General features: G+C 43.3%; 1 protein-coding gene across 3 annotated transcripts in view; it reads right to left on the bottom strand.

The window, feature by feature from the left end:
• The window catches only part of Ptprm (protein tyrosine phosphatase receptor type M), a 694,512-nt gene that overhangs the window by 287,502 nt on the left and 382,620 nt on the right, over positions 1-24,390 (bottom strand). For all 3 annotated transcript variants that reach the window (XM_075956536.1, XM_075956537.1, XM_075956538.1), the window contains one exon: positions 1,913-2,221. In XM_075956536.1, coding sequence (XP_075812651.1) covers positions 1,913-2,221 — 309 coding nt within the window. The remainder of the gene's footprint in view (positions 1-1,912; positions 2,222-24,390) is intronic.

Raw genomic sequence — 24,390 nt, 5'->3', positions numbered from 1 at the left:
AGTCTGACATTCTGACAGTATTCCAAGGAATTCCCAACTTAGTTCTCACTGAAACTCCAATGCAGTTGGGTGTGTCCTTATCCCTGCCAGTCAGATCTAGTTGGTGAAACAGATGAACTGGCCGCACCATTATTTCTTGTTGACTCAACAACAGGACTCCTTAAAGCAGGAATCACCCGTTTACCACTAACACTCTCTTATATCCTGCAAGGGCTGACTCTGCAGTTTTGGATGCTTATCACCTCTCTTCTGGGACATGCATATTGCTACAGATGGAAAACGATGGTTTCCTTGTAAAGATGGTTTACACAAAAATGAATGAAAATATATAATATGTTACAACATATAAATGAGAGACTTATCGCACCCTCTCTACAGTTCAAGAACACTGCAGAAAAGGGGTAGAAAGAGCCAGAAGTCAGGGAGGCCCTCTGAAGTCACATGATCATAGGTGCTTACAGGTGGGACTCCTGTGTTGTGTCTGTGCGGCCACTGACTGGAAGGATGAGAACGAATCTCATGTAAAGATGGTTGGAGAGCAGTCTGTGGAACCGAGGTAATAGAAAAGCTCATTAACTTCTCCTTCCAACGTGGTAATAAAAATGTCAAGAACTGCTGAGAATACTAGAGAATCTCCATATAGATAAATGCCACATGACTGGTAAGCTCTGGAGAGCAAGCATTTGCTCTGGGCCCAGCCCTAAATAGAAACTCATGCCACCTCCTCTGAAGCTCAGGGAAGATTCCAGAAGGGGTCAGGAAGTGTGTGAGATGAACGATAGGGTGAGGGGGTCACACAATAGCATCCTCCTGACTCACATAGCTGATGGAGGAAGGTCATTGGTTAATAAAGAAACTGCCTTGGGCCTTTTGATAGGACAGCAGCTTAGTTAGGCGGAGTAGACAGAACAGAATGCTGGGAGACAGAAGCTGAGCCAGTCGCCATGATTCTCCCACCGGACACAGATGCAGGTTAAGATCTTTCCTGGTAAGCCACACCTCATGGGGCTACACAGATTATTAAAAATGGATTAATGAGATGTGAGAGTTAGCCAATAAGAGGCTGGAACTAATGGGCCAGGCAGTGTTCCAAAGAATACAGTTTCCGTGTAATTTTTTCAGGTAAAGCTAGCCGCGTGGAGCTGGGTGGGAACGCAGCCCAACGCAGCTCCTACTACACACAGCCCCTGCAACTATTAACTCACAGCTGTAGTTATCTATACCAGACCTGCACAAAACCACACAGGACCAGCTCTATCAATAATTAGTCAAAGAAGGCAGAAGGGACATAGGGTTGTCCACACTATCAGAATGAAAGACTCTTTTTTTTTTTTTTTTTTTTTGAGACAGGGTTTCTCTGTGGTTTTGGAGCCTGTCCTGGAACTAGCTCTTGTAGACCAGGCTGGTCTCGAACTCACAGAGATCCGCCTGCCTCTGCCTCCCGAGTGCTGGGATTAAAGGCATGCGCCACCACCGCCCGGCGAAAGACTCTTGTAGAGCGGAAAATTGCTGTCTTTGGTTGTGTGTCCAGAGCTGAGCCCACCAGACTCTAATGGTCTACACACGAGGTCACACAGATGGTCCTGGATAATCTCAGTGGGTCATGGAACAAAACTGAGGTAGATGTAATGGAAAGAACTGTGAGAGACAGGGGAGGGTAGACAGGGTGACAGGATTGTGGGAGATGAGAATTGTATGCATCTGTGATAGTGTGGGAAACGGAATGATATAAAAACGATAAGCCTCCCTCTGTTTCTTCAGTGCTTCAGAGTGAGGGCACATGACATACTAAGCTCCATGAAGGAGTCCTTCCTTCCACCTTGTTTTCAACACACAGCTCTAAATTCAAAGACATGGAAGCCATTCTGGGGGGACGTATTCCACATAGACATTATCACTTGAAAGCACTCACGGTCTTCGTCCGTCTGCACGATGAGTTCCTGACTCTCCTTGCGGCCCTCGGGGTTCATGAGGATGAGCTTGACGCTGACGTTGGTGTACGGGGACAGGTTGGTGATGGTATGCTGGGGGTGGGAGTTATCCGTATCCCAGCTCACTTCCTCTCGCACCTGCTCCTGTCCTCCCACCTGGTAACAGTAGTGTACCGTGAGGTTGTAACTATGGCAACGGGTTACATTGTATCCAAATGGCTCCCAGCGGATGGTGATTTGCCGAGACTTGACTTCGACAACTTCCAGTTTTCTCGGGCCACGCATGGGATCTAGTTTGAAAAAGAAGAAAAACACACGGGAAAAGAATGAATAAGGTGGAGCCTGTGCAACCTAGAAACTCTAAACACATGCAAGAAATACGTGTGTTCTGAATAATATGAGGTAAAACATACAGAAAAGGAGTAAGCTTGTTTTGGAAATGATGGCACTAAGACAAACCATATCCCCATTACTGAACATACTATGGGCCCTGCCATGTTGCAAGGGTGGCCCTTTCAGGGTTAGGCAAAGACCAAGCTAGAATGCTCTGCGTCAAGCTAGAATCTGCTACAGCCACGGTTCATTGATAATTTCAAATTTTATTTCCCTTTAAGCGTGGTTGCCATAGTGAATTCAAGAGAATAACAATTGATAAAGAAAACAGAAACTTAAGAAACGATAGTTAGGCTTCACCAGGCACTTAAAACAATTCTGTGGACTGGATGCTTCCATTCCCAAAGCATAAATCTCGGCTCTGTGGCCGAGTCTTGCTCGGCGACTTAGTCAGAGTCAAGGCCGGACTGTGGCTAAGATTCTGAAGGGACAAGGAAACGGCGCTCGTGTTAGTAATGCTTTCTCAACGTCATGGAAGACCGCGATGTATAACAGCATGTGTTTCGTTTTGTGACGGGGTGCTAGGAAGACAACTCCCCTTTTACTTCCTAACCAGTGGCGGAAGAGGCCAGTGCAGTCTCCTGTAGCTATATGCGACAAAAACCATCCTCACCGGAGCAAACCAGAAATGTGTCTGCCTTATGTCTGCAGATCGCGTTTAACTTCCATGGGCTTCTGCCTCTGGTGCATCTGTTTCTAACAGCGATCTCATGATGCTTTCTCGACAGAACTTAGGGACCAAGCACAAGAAGACCAACATGGCCTCTGGTAATACCGAGTGGCATTCTTATGGAATATTCTTTATGGATGAACTATTTTTTTAAATTTAAATTAGGGGACTTATAAAGCAACTTTTTAAAATTACAGACGCTCGGAAAATATTATAAATACGGTACTTAGAAATAACACCAAGGCTTCGTCCAGGTTGGCAACGTTTTATTATGTAACGGAAATGCTGCAGTGTATTTAATGTTTCATTACTCAAATGTTTATGAAAACTTTCAGGAAAGCCAACATCTCTTACAGATCAGGAGGCATCTCTCCATTGTCTTCCTACAGAATCACATCTCCACAGGACAGTCCTAACGTGCTTCCCCGAGGTTTTCATCACTGCACTAACTGACTGACTGTCCAGCAGTGTCGTCTAGCTTGCCTTCAATGGAAAACTATCATACACAGCATACGCTATGCCTTTCCCAAGAAAATACATGTTTGCACAAGGCCTCGGGACTACAAAGTTAAGTGTTTTTGTCCGTCTGTGGTAGAGTTCTCACAGAACGCATGCTTCTTTTTTCTTAGTTAGCACCCTTGGGAATTCCTCCGAGGCAAAATGAAGTTTCAAGCTTTTCATTCATCTGCCGAGGAAACAGGTACACTGGCAGAAATTGAACATCTCCATGACCAAGGACTTAAAACCATACTGTCATGAGAGCCATAACTAACAGCTGATAGGTGTATGGACCCAACTCCTGGATGCAGAAGCTGGGTCTGTCTAGCATCCTCAAGTGCCAGATTAATCAAATACAAAGCTACTGTACACAAGCATCTAAACAGAATGGACTGTCCCTGACTAGGTATGTCCCTCATCTCCTGGTAGACCAAAAACACTCCAGAGAGGACCAACACCTAGAAGTATATGAGCAAAAAAGATGGGCTTCAGTTATTAAAATATTGTTATTGCTATTTAAAAATAACAGAAAAGAGGATATAAAGTTGGGAGGACATGAGGAGTAGGAATGGATCTGGAAGGAGTTGAAGGAAAGAGTCAATATGATCAAAACGCAGAATACCTGGCATGAAATCTTAAAAATAAATAAATAAATAAAACAAAAAACCCAATAAAAATGTTTTAAAAAAGAACTCTGTTCTTACGTTTTTTTAATTTCACATTGAAACAAAAGCAGACACACATTATAGAGAAACTGCATTTGTAGTCTTGGTCCTTTCCTAGGGTACCTGCAGAACAACCAAGCAAAGCTCCCAGTCAGCGCAGTGGCCAGAATGGGATCCCACAGATACTCCATAGGATGCTGTTGCTAACATATGTGCTTAGCAGGCTGGATGGATTCAGTGACGTTTCAGCTTATGGAGAAGCAAGTCTATCAGAAGTCATGACACATCTATTTCCTTGGGCATTCTCTGTAGGCTTCTGTCAATGGTAAGCAGTTCTGTTGTCTCTACAGAAACGTTGATAGCAATGTGGCAAGGTCAATGCCAAGAGAGGTAGCTATGGATCGTATCAACAGGGCCTCATTATAAAAGTCATTTTGACTCTATTTCCTGGCCACTTGTCCTACTTGTTAAAAGCTGGATACAGAATTTGAATCAACAAATTAATGGCAGAATGGTCTACTGCTGGTGGATACTTTACTGTTTTCTCTTGCTAGGGCCCAGAGGCAAAGTTAAGTGAGCATTGTAGTTAATCTGACAAAAACAAAACAAAACAAAAAAAACAAAAAACAACCAACCAAACAAAATACTAACATGGCAGCAGCTGTGAATGGAGTCAAACATACACATCTGAGGTTCTGACGGCAATCTCAAAAAAAAACAAAACAAAACAAAAAACAAAAAACAAACAAACAAAAAATCCACCCAAACATGAACAATGAATGTTAAAAGACAGCTACACCCCAAGGGTAGCAATATTTCATTTGTATTTTAATAAATAAAGCTTGCCTGAAGTTTAGAGAGTACAACAGCCTCACTGGTCAGTCTTACAGACCAGGCAATGGTGACACACACCTTTAATCCCAGTAGTCACACCAATTTGCCATAGAAACTGGGTGGTAGTGATGCACGCCTTTAATCCCAGCTCTAGAGAGGAATAAAAAATGGGAGGAGACAGCTCTCAGTCAGTCTCATTCTGAGAATTCCCGGAGGCAGGATCACCGTTTTGGACTGAGGTAGAGGTACGAGCCAGTGGCTGGCTGCTTTGCTTTTCTGACCTTCAGGTTGAAATCCAGTACCAGTCTCTGGGTTTTCATTAATTGTGCTACACCCCAGAATGTAAGGTAGTCCCTGTGCTGCCATGTACCTGTGACAACTGTCTCTCTTTAACGATACTGTGGCTAGATCAAGCCCAGTGACTAAGCCTTTCCCAATTCATCCCAAGGAATCTTCTTTCTCTTTTCGTCTTCCAGCCTGCAAACTTTCATCTGAAACAGCAATGGCTCTAAAAGGCTTGCATCATCTTAAGTGAGCCTTTTACGATAGCTTCAGCTTCAAGGTTTCTGCAGAAATATTTGCTAACTGTGAACACGCCATTCCAGGGGGACACGGACGCCAGTGAGTTACACTGATGATCACTCAAGACTCTGAAGGGCATAGTTGTAGAAACAGATCACACAGGAGCAATTCCATAACCAGAAACGTGGGGCCTCGGCAGGGCTAATTGGAACATACACTACATCCCTAAGAGTACAATACACACATCACCCTCGCCCACCAAGTTCCCCCAGCATGCCATTAGTGCCGTTCTATGGGAGCAATATAGATCTCCTCTCGTTAGGTAACAGGCCAATAAACTATATACACAAGACTAGTAGTTACCGGGTATTTGCTCCTCATTCCTCATGGATCCCAAAGACGGGGCTGAGAATGGGAATCGATTCTGAGCCCATTTCTCGTTGCATTCCCACCCTCAGGACACACTGACACACCCTGACTTCTTGAGAGGGGCATCAGGATAAGCTCCATTGGTGTGAATCATGAGGCCAACTGGTCTACCTTGAGATCACTGGCTAGAATAGAGCCCCTGGGGAGCACCAAGTGGCCACTGCAGGAAACTTAGTCAGGAAACTCCAGTGACGCCCACTCTGGCCCAGGGCATTTTTCATTTCCTTCTCTTTCTGCCAGATTGAGCCAGGCTTCCAGCAGAGAAGCCTGACAGTTACATTCTTGACCCGAGGGACCAACAAGCCCAGTTCTAGCCTCCAGCTCTTAGTCTCCTATTTAATCAGCCACCCTCCTCCAGCTCTGTCATCCCTCCTTCTCTCAGAATAAGGGCAGAAGCTGACTGATAGGATCAATTTCCATTGCAGGCTCAATTCGCAGCTCATTTCTCTGGGAACTCTGCACTTTACCTCCTATTACTTCTGCAGTGCTTTTTCAGAAACTCAATTTCAGAACCGGTGAGAGATATTTGGGTGTAATTTTAGGATCCTGTCATCGATAATCAAAAACATAGATTACAACCAACGCTCTCGCTAACAGGTTTCGCTATTACAATACCAGGAATAACACTGAGATGTGATGGCGGCCCCGTTAGGACCTCCGGCTCTTTTATTTCTGCTTATGAGTCTCACAAAGGAGAGCACCAACATAATAAAGCCGTCACTTCATTTCCTCCACTATTCAGTTAAATCAGAGCAAAGCCCCCATTACCCCATGGTACTCTGGCCTAACCAGGGATTCAGTATTCCTGAGCAGCCACGATTCCGGGCCACGGCATGAGTTGCAGGTGGCATGGCTGTGATTGTGGAATCAGTCAAAGCGCTCTAAGGTTCAAAATGCATCTTTAGCAGCCAAGCTGAAAATTCTGAAATACATTAACTTTACGTTCCCCGATAGACATCTGTAGGCCTTGGATGACTTGGCTCTCCCAAGCTTGTTTTACACTTACACCCAGCACAACCTTTTCAGCCAGATTTTATTTATAGATGCCACATTAAAACCCGCTACAGTTCAGCATAACCGGAACCCTGACGGCACCTGTGGGGTTGAGGCAGAAGAGCCTCTGCTCAGGGTCAGCCAAAAGTGAACAACGAAATAAAGCAACAGCAAGAAGACATGCCCCTGAAATGAAGTCTTTAAAAAAATATGTGAACATTCTACTAATTCCATTTTCTAAAGAACAAACCGAGCTTAAAATATACTAACTGAGGTCCAGCCTGGGTAGGCAGGCCTGCCATTTTAGGTGCTTGGGAGGCTGGGGCAAGTGGGATCTCAAATTCAAAGCCTGCTAGGATACAGAGCAAGGTGGACACTGAACAGCTCAACATCAGGAAGAACTGTCTGCAGGGGTAACCCAGTGAAAGGACCCATGGGGTCAAATATTGTTCTGTTTGTTTGGGCACTGCCTAAACATCCACAGCTGAACTATTAGGGGATTAGTCTCCTCGCCTGGGGTGCTGGCCACATGTTAGTCTCTTTAGCCATCTTCATTTCAACTGCAATAGAGATCTGGGATTTTTTTACTCACATTTATTAAACACTTGAAGAATTATCTTACGTAGCAGTATGATTAGGATGTACCCTTCTGGCGGGCACATAGACTTTCTTAGATAAGTGGCTAAACACTGCATAAGAACTTCAAATATTAGCCCCCAAGTGAAGCCTCTAGGACCTTTTCCAGTAGAGTTGGGTGACCCTGAGGGAAGAGTGTTTGGCTTGGGTTGGGGTTTAGGCTCAATGTTTAAAGTACAGAATACAACTTGGGTCTTGGGCAATGTTTACTACATGTCCTATGGTAAATTCTTTAAGCTCTCTTTTGCTTTTAGGGTTACTTATTGTAAGTAATGGGTTTGAGGAAGAGAAGTTAGAAAAGAAAGAGGAAATAAAATGTATCATTGACAGTTTTTCAAAGAAAGAAGATGTGGGCACCGATGGCAGACTGAATCCTGAGAACATTCTCTAGTCATACTTCACTTGTATTTTAAACTAAGTTTGCCTGACGTTCAGAGAGTGCAACAGCCCCACTGGCGAGCCTTACAGACCAGGCCGTGGTAGCACACACCTTTTTTTTTTTTTTTTTTTTTTTTGGTTTTTCGAGACAGGGTTTCTCTGTGGTTTTGGAGCCTGTCCTGGAACTAGCTCTTGTAGACCAGGCTGGTCTCGAACTCACAGAGATCTGCCTGTCTCTGCCTCCCAAGTGCTGGGATTAAAGGCGTGAGCCACCACCACCCGGCAGCAAACACCTTTAATCCCAGTAGCCAAACTAGTTTGCCATAGAAACCGGGTGGTAGTGGTACCGCCTTTAACCCCAGCACTAGAGAGGAATATAAGCCAGGAGAAAACAGTTCTCACTCACAATCTCATTCTAAGATTCCTAGAGGCAGGATCGCCATTTCAGACTGAGGTAAGAACCAGTGGCTGGTTGTTTTGCTTTTCTGACCTTCAGGATGAACCCCAATTTCTGTCTCTGAGTTTTTATTAATCATGTTACAATATTCACAAGATTTTATTCTGCCCAAATAAAGCTGAACAGTTGGAAGAAGTTTTTCTTTTAAACATAAAGTCTTCCTCTGTGTTTGTTTTTGTTTTTGAGAGACAGGGTTTCTCTGTAAGTTTGGAGCCTGTCCTGGAACTAGCTCTTGTAGATCAGGCTGGCCTCAAACTCACAGAGATCTGCCTGCCTCTTCCTCCTGAGATCTGGGATTAAAGGTGTGCGCCAGCACTGCTTGGATCCTTTGTGATTTTTAAATAAAGTTTTAAAAAATTTAAGTAAGAAGCCTTTAGAGCACATTGCAATACATGAACTAAAATCAATCAACTAGGCATGTACTGTATCTATTAAAATCAAGTATTAATAATTTTAAATAAAGAAATAAAATAAAATATTATGGGCTGGGTGTAGTGACTCATGGATGAAATACCACATTCAGGCTGCAAACAGAGGGATCTGGAGTTCAAGGACAGCCTAGGCTCCATGAGACCCACAAGAAACGAACCAAAATGAAGTACATACTACCTTCTCTCTTTGCTGTGTTATCTAGAATTCTTAAAAATTTGTACAAATATTACCATTACAACTTGAGGTTCCAACATAAAATAGAAACCGGGATTAATTAATGGATAACGTCCCTAAAGTAACAGTTACAATTTTTGATGGCCATATCTTTTGCCTGAAGTAACCTCTCAGTTGGAAAACACTAGTGGAATGTAAGCAGGGATAGTGGTGTGTCTCCAATATACTTTATAATGGGACTCTAGGGTAAAAGAAAGTGAAAACTGAAACGGCCAACTGCCTCTAAAACAAAGCATTGGGTCCCAGCAGCACAAGAGAACCTAAATACAGTCTTATAGCTTGTGGTCCCCGCCTACTGGGGCGTGGCTTCTTATACTAGACTGGTCTAAGGCCAATTTCATACATCTATCAGCACCTAAAGCATTCATTAACAGTACTGAGTCTTGTGACAGACACACACACACACACACACACACACTCACTCACACCACACGGGAGTGGGAGGACAGGGAATAAGTTAATGAACTAGAGGTAGATAGGATGAAATTATACAGAAGGTGGCAAAGAATAACAAAGGAGATCTAAATCTGACATTCCAGAGAGAATATAAAGGAGTCATATTATGTCCTAAATGAGGGAAGGAAAAGAAGCCAATCACGAGATTTGTCTTAGTTATGGTTTGCTGAAGCAAAACACCATGACCAAAAATGGGGGAGGAAAGGGTTTTTTTTTTTTGTTGTTGTTGTTGTTGTTTTTTTTTTTGGCTTACAGAGTCCATCTTTGGAGAAAGTCAGAACAGGAACTCCAGCAGGGCAAGAGAGCAGGAGCTGATGCAGAGGAGGGAGATGGGACTGGGGTACCAAGAGGAGTTGGGAGAAAGTAATGCAAGGGATAGAGATGGCCAAAATACATTATGCATTTTCAAAGAAGAAATAAAAATATCATTAAAAAAAGAAACAATGATCCAGTAGGAGAAAACCACACAACACAAAAACAAAATGCTAACCGAAAACATATCGTTTCACTCTTACGCATTCACTGATGGTTTTAGCTGGCTGAGATCAACATGACCTCAGAGACCCATATCAAGTGCATTTGCTATCGGTGTGATGGATTACAAAAGGACAAAAGGCAGAGAGTGAAATGGTGTCAGAAGGTGGGTTTCAGATGTTGGGAGAGAAGGAGCACAGAGTTAGCTATTTTGTAGTTGTTGAATACTATCAACGTACAACTGAGAACCTTTTGGCAGTAATAACATACAATCAGACTACTGACAAGAATACATATAAGTAAGCAGGGCAGTGTGCAAAGCTCAGATGGCACAGACTCCCATCGAAGAGAAGAGGGGTTTAACATGCCAGGTGTAGACTCCTGAAGCATGCGCAGTCATCTTTCCAGGTGACCACTATCAATAAAGACAGGAGGCGAGTCATTCCATTGTACCAGTCTAAACAACAGTCTATAGGAATAAAACCATATCTTCTGTCAAAGGCCATGGGAAGAATAGAGGCCACATAGGGGCAAGGTGAAACTCAAGGAACGTATTCCAGGCTATTTCAATGGCTGATAAACTAGACCTTAAACTAGAACAAACCAGAAGAGGCATGGAAGGATGTACTCATTAAAGGAAAAATCCACTAAGAGGATACTGTGATTCTAAACTTTTAAAAACTGAATGCAAGGGCCCCCAACTTTATAACTGAAACATTACTACGGTATAAATCACATATTGGCCCTTACACATTGATAGTGGAAGACTTCAATACCCCAACTCTTGCCAATAGACAGGTCATCGAGACAAAAACTAAACAGAAATGCTGGCCCTAACTGGCAATATAAATCAAGTGGACCTAACAGATATTTATAGAACATTCTACCGAAGCACTAAAGAATACACCTTCTCTTAAATAACACCTGGAACTTTCTCCAAAATTGACCACACATAAGAGAATGGAAAGCCAGTCTTAAAATAGGGGAGTATAAAAATAATGGAAATCTAGAAAATGTAATTAAAAATTAATCTATGTTAGTGATGACAATTTAGTAGATACATTTTTGTCCCAAAGATCCATATGCAAAATCAATATAAAATCGATATCTTGACACTGTGTTCACAGAGAATACATTTCAACCATAGGTAAACAGAAAGTTGAAAGAAAATATTAAGTGAAAGAAACACCAAGTAACTACAGTTGGTACATGAAGACGAAAGTATGGATTCATCAAGTCATGGCACTGGTAATTCTTATGAATATAATAACACAGTGTTAGATTCTCTCAAGTAAGTGACTATCTTTTAAAAATATTTCATTTTTTTATTTTATGCGCATGAGTGTTTACCTGCATGCATGTTGGAATACCATGTGGATGCATGGACAGGAGAGAGATTCGCTGGAACTGGAGTTACAGACGGTCTCTATGACCTGACCCCATGAACAGCCATGTGGGTGCTGAGAACCCAACCTGTATCCTCTGCGGGAGCATCCACTGCTCTTAAACACTGAATCATCTCCCAGCCCCACGGAACTGATAATCTTCATACCCTAACCATAAACGAATGACTGTGGGGATAACACACTTCATTCTCCAGCACAGACATTAACACATAATATTCAGATCCATCCTTAACACATGAAACAGCACACGGTAAAAGTAATTGCAAAGACTCGCCATTTAAAAAAATCTATTAGTGGAATCCATCACACCATTCAACTGGTTCAGAAAGAGTATTTGTTAAAATGTTAATAATTTAAAAGGTTTTAGAAAATTAAGAAAAAAATGTACTTTCCCAACCATGATGAGCAAGCATTGTTCTTTGTATTAACAAGTTGGGCTGCAATGCAAGCTGAACAGCCCACTGTTTATATGCTACGCTTCCCTGTGATACCACTCTGTAAATAGTAGAAGGCATAGGAATGAAAGGCAACTTTGCATCTGCAGGACTACACAATATATAGGCAGTGTTGTGTGTGTTTTAGTGCACATAGGAGCTCGACAAATTATAACAAGCGGCCAGTTTTGAGCAAGGTGACCAAATATGAGATTCTTCTCCCAGTTCGCTGCATTTGGACATATTAATAACAAACAGAAATTTAAAGTTTCTTTTCCTTTACTACAGGAACAAATGATATAAAGTGCGAGCATAGGCTGTTCCAGAGACCAGCGGACAAGTGAAGCAAACATGAATCCAACATCACAGAGTGCTAAATAAAAACTGCAAGCCCCCAGAGACAAGTAAGATGCAATTTTTTTTTCAAAACTGAAAATACACAGAAGGGAATTAGCATAAACATACCCAATACAATAAAACAGATACTCTAAGGCAGGAGCGAGGACTATATGAGAACTCAGGATACTGGAGGATCAGCCAGGAGGCAGAGATTAGAATGGGGGAATACACACGGATCATACAAAGGCTCTAGAGATACGAGTTTTTAAAGTCAACTATTGTGCTCCCAAGTTATGTAGGTTACAGCTATTATTTTGTTTGTATCTATTATCACTTTGTACAATATTAGTTGGTTCTTATTACAGAAAGGTGTGGTTATGTGAGAGGCATAGTTGACTCTTGAACACATCACATTAATTCCTGTTAGAGATGGATGTTGGCTCCTCCTAGGAAGAGAGGAGGCATGCTCACAGGCCACAGAAGCCACAGTGCTCTGGGATGGAGCCATAAGTTCGGATGCTCTGACTTGGAACTCTCTGTGTGGTACAGCGTTTCATACACACAGACTTCTCATCCCTGCATCCAAAGATTGAGCCATGAAAGCATAGACTCAGGCCTGGGCAGAACTCAGCTCTAATGCTTAGAGACAGATGAGGGAATCTCATTATCTTTTGAGGTACTTAGGGCTGACTACAAAGGGAACTCCGGAAGGAGAAACAACTAAACAGGTAACTGCCTAAGACAATGATTAGTCCACATGGTATCTTTGTGCCAATTAGCGATCCCACTCCACCAATAAAAAAAGCTCACTTCCTTGAATCCCTGCTTTGTTTCACCCATTAGGAGCCTATCATGAAAGGCATACACATATGAAGTCTGTGGTATAATGGGCATTGTATGTTTGCTGTATTTATGTCATGTATAACATGCACATCTGAATATAATATGAACCAGTGTGTACAGGTGGTATATATCTATATGCTTTAAAAATGTGTAAATTACATGATCAAAGCTACACATTGATAAGTATGAATATATATCTGTGCATATATATATATATGTATATATTACATACTTCAGTCTTTAGAGACTGCTTCTACATCATCAAAGGACTCCTAATTGAAATTGTTTTTATCATATGAACCAAATTTTCATAAAAGTTTCCATGAGAATGCTATAGAAACTAAGCAATCATATAATCCTGCTTGTCTCTCACACCAGTCAGGAAAACTGTCTGCTGGGTTTGAGCACAGCTTTTTCTGGAAAATTCCCACCTTTAATCAAGAAATAACAGCCTTCACTTCCATACCAGCTTCTAGCTGATGACTGGGAACTAGAGCTATCCATATGCTCACATGGTCCAAAGCTCAGAGTGAGTAAGTTGACCATGATTCTATATACACTTCATTGTTTTGAAAACCATCAAGTTGTACACATCACTCCCCAGCTAAAAGCAGTGTCATCCTCCAAAGCACCTATCTTAGTCAACTGAAATGTTTTTCAAAAAAGCATCAACACAGAATATAACAATGACTATATCGCTGCTATTTTGTTTTAATGAGTTAATGCTGGAAAAACTTTAATTCATTCACATTTACCATTTTCACTTTTGCTGCCTGTCTCTTCATCGATAGAATGTCTAGCTGTAAACACATAGCTGAGGCCGATCAAAGTAGCTTAGGCTGGCTTCCGGTTTGTGGTCCTTCTGTCTCAACCTTCCGAGGGCTTGGATTACAGCTGCATGCCACCACACCCCTCCCCGACCTATACCCCAAAGAACTTAAATCACCTTATTAAAGACCCATCTGCACTCCCTTGCTCTTTGAGGCACTATTTGCAATAGGCAAAATTGGGGATTTTAAAAAAAGATAATTATTATTGTATGTGAGTTGTTTGTATGCAAGAGTGAGCATGTGTGTTCTATGAACAGCACCGAGCTTGGAAGTCAGAGGAAAACTACCAGAAGTCGGTTCTCTGATTAACCTTTAAGAGGCAGGGTCTCTTATTTTTGATGAGCTGCACTCCACGCTAACTGGCTCATGAGCTTCTCAATGACTCTTTTGTGTCTCCCTGCAGTGGCATTTCGTTTGTATTTTGATAAATAAAACTTGCCTGAGGATCAGAAAAGTAAAGCAGTCACAATGGCCAGCCTTCCAAACCAGGCAGCAATAACACACACCTTTAATCCCAGTAGCCACACTAGCTTGTCATAGAAACTAGGCGGTAGTGGTGCATGAGTTTAGTCCCAGAACTAGAGAGGACTGTAAGATGGGAGGGGACAGTTCTTAAGTCAGTCTCATTCTGAGATACCTGGAGGCAGGTTTGTCATCTCGGACTGAGGTCGAGGTAAGAGCCACTGGCTGGCTGGCTGGCTTTTCTAACCTTCAGGGTGAACTCCGATTTCTGTCTCTGAGATTTATTAATCGTGCTTCATGTACCATCCATCTTGCCACCACAGTATTAGGGTTACAGGTGCATGTCACTGCCTCTTGCTTTGGATGTGGGGTCTGGAGAGTGAACTCAGGTTATCAGGGGCTTGTACAACAAGCACCTTCACAGGCTGAGACATCTAGTCCGCTCCCCCGCCCCAATACGGAAGTCATGGAAGAGTCCGCTGACTCGCTGATGGGCAGATAACTGAGATGTGGAACATACGAGTTAGCCATAGAAACAATGTGTTCCCATCACTGGCGGCAGCAAAGATAGAGTCTGGAGTGTTTTCTACTTCCTGTGTTGTGCCTCCCAGCTCTGTGCTGCTAAGTGCTTTGAAGGGGTGATCCAGGCACTATAAACATGGCCCCAACGACGCACAACTTCATCTTGCCTTAGCCTCCCTGACGACATTACCAAAGTCTACATTCACAGGAAAGAAAGAAGAGCTGAAATTCTACTCAATGGCAATCTTGAATTGTTCCGGTGTGACGGGGTATTTCATCCTATAGATAAACTTTACATGGAAACTGGTGTGTGAAATAAAGCAGGCCTCAGTAAAAGACTTCCCGGGTATTTATTTCAGACTATATAACACAGGAGGAGGTAAAATGATTTTCAGAACTGTCAGAAATTGGTTCGGAATAGGTTTTGACCCTTTCTAACCTTCATAAAGCTGTGGTGCCGACAGAAAACCTTAGAAGTTTGGAACTGATATTTAGCCTGTGGCAAAGGAGGACCAAAAATACTCGTGTTTGTGGATTCAAGTCAGTGTGAATAGTGACAGAGAAAAGACAATCAAAGGCATCCTTTCTGGTTACTTCTAAACAAATACATGCTATGTAAAACCTTCCCATGTTCAGGGTCTCCTGTGTTGGTATTTAAAACCTGTTTATGATCACACACAGCTTTCTGTTTGAAGTTGTTTACAATTCTGGACAAATGGAATTTCACAACAAACCACACTCAAGTCTGATAGAATGACGGCTGTACCGTAATTAGTCCTCTGTGTTTCCATCAACAGCTTGTTTTAAAAAGATGTCCTCGTTTTTAAACAGAAAATAACTAATACAATGGTTCTTAGGTGAAACCCTGGTCTGAGGGCTGGGCCTACATCTTCGTGGTAGAGTATGGGATTAGCACACTCCACAAGCTCAGTTCGATCTTCAGTACCTCACCCTCAAAAGACAAGAATCCGCTAACCAAGCCTGTCTGTTCTGCCTCAGTCATCTCTCAGAGGAGATTGAGAATGTGGGGTAAGACAGGGAGCACCCAGCTGGGCCCTCTTCTCAGGAAGCTGGTACCAGGGATGACTCTGAGGTAAAGGAAGGCTCTCTTCTTCAAATGTTGAGAAAAGGGGCAACGGGAAATGACTCTGCCTCTTCCAACCCTCATAACCCCTCAAGCTCACCCCTCTTAAAGACTAGCTGACTGTTCTAGCATGGTCTCTATCATTTCCTGTCACTCTCCATCCTGAAGGGATCCTGTGTTTGGTGTCAACTCAGCCCACCAAAGACAGCAGAACCAGGCCCTGCTGCTGTGCTCTTGGAACATGAAGCTGAAGTGTGATGTGAGACACTTCAATTTCCTGACTGGATCTTAGAAAGGCAATGGGAAATTTTTGCCAGTTGTTTCCTCAGAACCCCAGAACGCCGTTATTTACCTAAGAAGAGTTTCTGGTTCACGGTCATTGACTCCATGTAGGTGCTTGTCTTCTGTTCCATAACCTTCCAGAATGGCCTCTTCCGTTTCCTTATGAATGGCTGCCCAACCTTTTCCTTTGAATAAAAGCTCATCTGATCTTATAAACTCCATGGGGAAAGGCTCTAGACTGTCTTCGTCTCATATCCCAGAAGCAAGAAGAAGGCACCAAGTCATATGACCATTAAGAGTCCCTTGTCTTGCCACCCAGATACCTTTTAAGTCCCACCCCCATATCCTGGAATTCAGCAGTTGTAACTGCAGGAGAGATACATTGCTGGAGGTCTCCTAATGCACAGGGGTGTCTGACACTGGAGATACCCCCCCCCAACCCCGACAGGCTCCCTGCTCCAGAGGACATGCAAGCTGTGACTAACAGCCTGGCCACTTTTGCTCTTGTGTGGTGTTTTCTTTGACAATCTTGCCGCACTTTCACCTTCATAAGCCAAACACCAACGAACCTGCCACGCAGAGGGGCCATTGCAAAGCTAGTTCCTAGCTGGACTACTGTGCCTCATCAGTGTGCGCTCCTTTTGTTCATCAATTCTGCTAATTTGGAAGTAGCTGAAGTCTGTATAATACACCATGCGGTGTAACAATCACTTGGTGACAACTGCTTAAAACAGTAATTCATGCAACACCAAACAGTTTAAATGTTCACGAATAGCCACAGACAACAATCGTATTGGGGTGCTGATACCAGGTAACGACCAAATATTTTCCCTAACAATGTGGCTGTTTTCCTCCTTTGTGTTCTGTTCTCTGTGAAGATGTGGCCTTCCCATCTTTCCTCTGTAGTGTGGGTAGAATGAATCTGCAGACACTGACTGTAGAGTTGGGGGTGGAGGTTTGTGGGCATCTGGGTTGAGGAGTGCCTGTGCCAGGACAGACATGAAAAGGGGGTGCTGCTTAGCTTTGACCCCGCTGCCTAGGAGCAGGGATGTACAGAGCACCGATAAGTATGGTCAGACTTATCTTTCTAATGGTCTCACTGATCGAAACCTCACCCACACTGTGAATATTGGAAGACGTGTGGGTGTGGGAAGAAGAGAGATGAAATGTTGGTTTTAGTCAAGGACAATAGACTCATGTAAAGAAACCACATCCAGGTGGGTGCATTGGACCAACAGTCTCAGGGGGCTAGGGGAGGAAGATGGGGATAAATAACCCGCTTTATCCCAAACAGATGCCTTCCTTAAGTTGGGGATAACTAATAAAAATAAACACAACTGTGCTCATATACACAGGAGAGAAAATAAATGCAAGATAGATGAAAATCAAGGAAGTACTATTAGCTCTGTCCCAATAGGAGGAGATTTCAGCACACTGAGAAATGGCCTGCTTCTCGCCTAAGAGTGGTTAGCACCGGGTCAGAATGTGTGGCCCTCAGAATTGCCACCTGTCTTAGTTGGATTGTCATTGCTAGGAAGAGACATCATGACCACACAACTCTTATAATATTTAGTTGAGGTGGTTCGCTTACAGTTTCAGAGGTTCAGTCTGGTATCATGGCAGGGAGCATGGTGGTGTGCAGTCAGATACGGTACTGGAGAAGTGGCTGAGAGTCCTACGTCTTGCAGGAAACAGGACATCAATGGGGACACTGGGCAGTATCCTGAGCACAGGAAACCTCAAAGCTTGCCCCCACGGTGACACACTTCCTCCAACAAATCCATACCCACTCCAACAAAACCTCATTGCTTAACAGTGCCACTCCCTTTGAGACTATGGGGGCCAGTTACATTCAAACCAGCACACCACCGACAAAGGTGAATGAAGAAAGCGAGGCTTTGGTCTGTGGAAGCTTCCTATTACAGTCATTTTCTATTTTTACAGATTTATATCCTTTTCCAGATCACTTTGGGTTGGAATTCATACACCGCGAAACCCACCCTCTTCAAGTACAGAATGTGGTCGTGCTTGGTCCATTAACCAACTCACTCGTCCATCACCAAATGTGTTCTAAGTTTAAAACACTTAAAGCACTCAGAGAAAGACTCCACATCTCCCATTTTCCAGGGCCGCCCTCGCCCCCAACCCCCAGGCCTTGACAACCACTAATTTATTTCCCTTTCCCATAGACTTCCCTGAGCAGAACGGCTCCTAAACTGGAGTCACACAGTAAGTGGGCTGCTGTGACTTCCTTCCATAGATTTAGCATATTTCTGCGCTTATCCTGTTGCAGCGATCTCTGTCCCCACTCTCGTTCACTGCCGGATAATACTGTGCTGATTATACACGCTACATGGCTTTGTTTCATCCATTCTTCAGTACATAGGGACGCAGAGTTCTTCCTAGTCTTGGCTTTTGTCAACAGTACTGATGGGAACGTTCATGTGTAAGCTTTGTGTAGATATGTTTTCATAAGTTGTGGGCAAATTCTTAGCAATACATACTTGAAGTGCAATTATTATACGTTTTAGCCATTTGTTTTTCAAATCGGTGATACTATTTTATATTCCCACCAACCATGTATAAGTGATCCAATTTCTCCAATCCTTGCCACCTCTGTTACTTTCTGTTTCTTATTTTCCCTGTCTTTTAGAAGCATAAATCCTCCTTTTCTAATAGACATGATGCGAAGATTCCTGCTGCTGTATTTAATAAGTCATTCCTGTATCTACTACAGAAAAGTGTCTGCTCAAATCCTTTGTCCTTCACTGAATTGTCTTTATTATTAGAAGGTTCTTCATATAACGCTGGCTATCAGCTATTTGCCAAATATATCATCTGGATGTTTCTTCTGTTCTTTGGCTTGGATTGCAACACTCCAAATTTAGTTACATTCAATTTGTCTGTAATTCTGTCAATTGTGTTTTTGGTGTCTTATCTGGAAAGTGTTGCCCAATCAAAGATCACAAAGATTTATGCCGAAATTTTCCTGAGATAAGTGTATACTCATAGCTCTTGCCTTTAGCTCTTATTTTCATTCTGAGTTTGGGTCTACACGTGGTATGGGATAGGGGTTCAACTTATTGTCACCATTTTTTTTTTTCGTAAGACCATTTTTTTTCCCAGTCAAAGGTTTTGACATCCTCAGTGAAAATCAATTGGCCAAAATGTAACAAAAATTAACTTCTAAAATTTCAAGTCTCTGGCACAGATTTACATATCTACCCCCAATGCCAGTATCACAGAGTCTTGACTACTGCATCTGGACAGTGAACCTTCTATTTACTGGGAGAACTGATCATTCCCTGCTTCTTCTTCAGGCAGATCGGTATGCCTGGGACACAGAAAAGAGCATTGGTAGTTTTGATGCAGTGCCCAGAAGATAGTAAAATCCTTCCCATTTATTCCTCAGATGCCATCAGTTCAGAGCCACTGCCTTTCTCTTGGGAAGGAGAGAGTGTTGAGGAAGATGTCCTCCAATACCACATTCTACCAGGCTCCTTTGGGGGCTCTCTAGATGGGGTCTCAGCTTTGACCTATAGAGACTTGAATAAATGCTGGGTTGGTTTATAATAGCTCAAGGCTATTTCTCTGATATGATCCTAACATCCCTTAGCTTCCTTTCTGGAAACAGTGAAAGCTATCAAGAGTTTGCTGTCTATCTCCCAAGTTAATAGCTGGCCAGGGAATGAGAGGCAGGGGCTGGAATGGGACTCTTCCTTTCTGCAGACACCTAAGTGTAGGAAAAGCATTCCTCTTAACATGGATAAAGAGAAAAAGAGCACTCAAAATATTCTCACCTAACTAGTATAACTAAAAAAAAAAGTATTAGTGCATACCAACTTTTCCCTAATGCCAACTCAGCAAAGAGAGAAAGAATTCTAATGTTCCTACCCACACGATCAAATACTAGGAAGAGTGGGAGACTAGCTAGGTTTGAAGACTACACCAGAGACGACAACAGCAGTGATCGCATTGCACATCTGTACAGCAGGTTACAACAGCAAAGTTTAACACCGTGGTATTTTAGCAGTGACTGCCCAGGTCTGGGGACAGACTGACATCTAAGGCAAACCTGAGGCACATGACAAAAGGAGATGGCTAGTTACTACAAGACCAGCACCTGGTTGCACGTCAGGTTGCTTGGTATAGGGATCAACTGGGTTCTGATCTATTCATCAATTTCTGGGTTATAGATCTTCACTAAATATCTCCAGTCTGAGGTCACTAAAAGGCTGAAGATGGCATGAGAGTAAGCATATATGGAAAGAAAGCCACAGGAAGAAGAAAATGTCGGAAGATCTAGGGAAATAGCTCCAGAGGCAGAGAAGGAGTGGGGATCAAAAGGGAAGGCTGGCTGCTCTCCTAGTTAAGACTTTTCTGGCAAAGGGAGATGGAGTCTGAGTCAGGGCAGTGGCAACATGGAACACTGTTCTGAAACAGACACCAGAGGATTGTTGGATGGTGTGAGGGTGTGAGGAATATGAATCAGGAAAAAGACAATAAGACTCCAAGTCATGCCGAAGGCAGCATTGTCAAGACAATGAAACGGGACGAGGTTAGCAGAGATGGATCCAAGTCATGCCTGGGAGAAACCATGGCATCCATGTCCAGACCCAACATACCATTTATTTGACCCACCCAAAAGTACAGGTGTGACAATGTTTCGGGCCTTCTACAAAGGTGACATTTCCCAGAAAGCCACCAAGAAAGGGGAAGGGGGAACAATAGCAGGGCTTTCTGAGCTATACCATGTTAGTTTTTAGTTTGGATTTTGTTTCTTTTAAGATTCTTGAAGGTGTCTGGCCCTCTCATGAAGCCGAGAATAGCAGTGTATTAAGAGTTAAAATTTTGAGTCATTCCTTCTTTGCTATATCCCACTTTCAATATATTATTTTCCAATAGGTCTTTACCTGAATTCTAAAAGAAAACACATAAATTTTAAATCAAGTGCAGGGCTTTCCACTCTGAAGTAAAGGCAACTGGTATTCATATTTTATATCTGGTATGTACGTACTGGTGGCATACTTCACAGAATGCCTCATTTAAATTATAATGTATTTTAATAAGGAATGAAAGAAAATATCACCCAGTATATTTTTTTTCTTAAATTACCTCTAGTGCTTGATTACTCCTCCACAATCAAAATCACGTCTTAAATATGAATGATACAAAACAAGACTACAGACTGCCTGTCTAGTAGAGAGACTTCGGCTGCTTGTTTAAAATGACATACCTAGCTATTCGGTAATCACTTTATAATAACCCCCTTCATTTCCAAATCTACTTAGCCATCAGGCAGCAGTGAGGAAGGAGCTGGCAGCAGTTCCTACAACTGCACATTAGTTTTACAATTCATGACAAGCTAATTCTAGAGAGTTCTAAAGAGAGACAAGCATGGGTCCTTGTGATTTTCTTCCCTTTGCATGAAAGGAGTGTGTGTCTTCGCTGATAACTGCAGGATAAAAAGAACACAGGCATACACTTTTCACTTCATCCTGTGTCAGTGACAGATGGCCCGGATTGCACCCCAGGTGACACAGAACACCACCAAGTCAAGAGAAGTCTCACCATTCCTCCTCAGCAGCAAGCCGAGGACCTTATTGCAGGCTGTGGAGTCCACAACTGACTCTCCATCAGAAGCCCCTGGACTAACTGGGATCGGACATAATGCAGGGGCTGGAGATTCCATGGCTCATAAGGCAGGAGATCCCACTGGGCTACACAGGAAATGACAAACACACTTGGGCCTTTTCCTTGTCCTTTCATTTAAGTGCATTTCAGTGGAGAGGGACTCAAGATCAGGCCTTTAATGATGCAGCCAATCCAATCCCAAACCTCAAGAGGTGCCAAGCGCATGCCCATTTAGCACCCAGGACTGGAAAGAGTGAAGCAGTGAAGGCCTTCCTGAACCCCGCCCATGATGTGCACCTGAGAAACCCTGATGTAGGAGGGTCATCTGTCTACGTGTTACGTCCATTGGTTAATAAAGAAATTGCCTTGGCCTTTGATAGGCCAGCCCTTAGGTGGGTGGAGTAGACAGAACTGAATTCTGGGAGGAAGAAGGCAATGAGGCAGTCGCCATGATTCTCCGACCTGAGAAGGACATAGGCTAGAATCTTTCCCGGTAAGCCACCACCCTGTGGTGCTACACAGATTATTAGAAATGGGTTAAGCAAGGTATGAGAGTTAGCCAAGAAGAGGCTACATATAATGGGCCAGGCAATGTTTAAATGAATACAATTTGTGTGTTGTTATTTTGGGTGTAAAGCTAGCCATGCGGGAGCCGGGTGGGATGAAAAGCAAGCCTACTCGCCTCATCACTACAAAACCCTTCATGGTTCTGGTGGGAGCTTGGAAGACTGCCCTGAGAATCACCCAATAAAGTGAAAAAGCATTGGCCTGAAACTTCACAGAGCTCGGCAGCCCTGTCTTTGCCAGGAGAGCACAGGCACCGATGTTGTTCCTACTGTCACCCAGAAATCAATGGGGACTTTGATACATCTGTCAGAAGAAGATGGGATGGGACTTTCATGCCATCGCTGCAGTCCAACCTCCTGACAAACTGCATTAATGCAAGATCACCATCAGCGACATCAGCTGACGCACGGATCAAGATAAGGCTGCCGGCTCCTATCGATCCGCACCAAGGAAATAGCACCAGCAAATGCAACATAGCTAAACAGCGAAGTTAATTTTTCCTTCTAAATGGCTGGATTTGGATAAATGTAATCGGCCTGAGCCAGGACGCAAAATGAAAACCCATTTTGGCGAATTAACTCCGGGGTGCAGGAACTGATCAGTGAACAGCATTCTGCAGACTTGTAAAAAAAATGGTCTCTTAACTGTGCCATGCATGCAGGACTGGGGTGGATGGAAGCTGTTCTTTTTTCCCATGCAGCTACATAATTAACTGCTTCTAATAGCTGGCATCAAGCTGGAAAAGATTACGGATGTGAACAGCCAGAGTATGTGATTAAACAGCAATAGAGGCACAAATATTTCAAATTCGCATTTGCCTAAACCTTCCTTTTCTAATCCCCCACATGAAATACATACCACGAGTCTCCAACCATCCTGGGATTCTTTTTCCTTAACCCTACCACAAGGACTGGGAGCTGAATCTTTAATGTTGCATCTGTATTAAGTGAACATTGGCTGCCTTGCTACATGACACGGATAGGGGTGCGCATACCACTAGGCCAATATCATTAACCCTTCCTTTTACTCAACCCTGTTACAGGAAGGTGGATGAGCAGGCACCAGAGCCTGAGTGATGGCTCGCCTATGGAGACACGAATGAATGAGAGAATCACCCGGGAGAGAATAAGGGCTTGCAGTATCAAATCACACAGTACAGAGCTGGTCCATGTAACTCAGCGGTAGAGCATTCACCTAGCCTGTTGGCGATCACAGGTTCGATCCTCAATACCACCGAACAAAAAATTCATACTAAAAAGTGCCAAACAGGCGGTCTGTGCACAGAGAAAGCATGTCACCCAGCACCTGCCCACTTCTCCACAGGTGGTAACACACTGCTCTCAGCTGCTGCAGAAACTGGAGGTTTGGAGCAGGTCCCTCTTGATCCAGACACAGGCACTGGCAGTAAGTAGTAAGGACGTCAAGGGCATCGCCACTCACTGAGGGTCCAAAGACGTGTGTCTGGGGTGGGAGTGGGAACTGAGCAGAGAGGTGCCAGAGCCATGGTGGCTGCTCGCCAGGTAGGAGAAGCTCTGGGCTGTACTCATCGAATCCGCCTCCAGTGATTTCATCTACTTCATAAAAAATGATCCCCTTTCAGTAAAGCCAAGAGTTTAATGGTGGACCCCAACTTTTCCTATCCAGTAACTGTAGTTTATGATATAGTAGAAAGAGTGTTTGCTTTCTTTGCCCAGTTGTTTGGTTTTGCAGTCTAGAAAAGACTGAATCTAGGCCTACACCAGTGCTGGCCAAGGACACTACTACCAAGCCATACCCAAGTTTTTTTTTTTTTTTTTTTGGTTTTTCGAGACAGGGTTTCTCTGTAGCTTTGGAGCCTGTCCTGGAACTCCCTTGGTAGACCAGGCTGGCCTCGAACTCACAGAGATCGGCCTGTCTCTGCCTCCCAAGTGCTGGGATTACAGGAGTGCGCCATCACCGCCCGGCTTACACCCAAGTTTAAATGTTTAGTTTGTTTGTTTTCAGGT

Source organism: Microtus pennsylvanicus, chromosome 22, assembly GCF_037038515.1.
Source record: "Microtus pennsylvanicus isolate mMicPen1 chromosome 22, mMicPen1.hap1, whole genome shotgun sequence".
Lineage (NCBI taxonomy): Eukaryota > Metazoa > Chordata > Mammalia > Rodentia > Cricetidae > Microtus > Microtus pennsylvanicus.
Note: the sequence above shows the minus strand (reverse complement) of the source record. Positions and strands in the feature narration are given on the sequence as shown.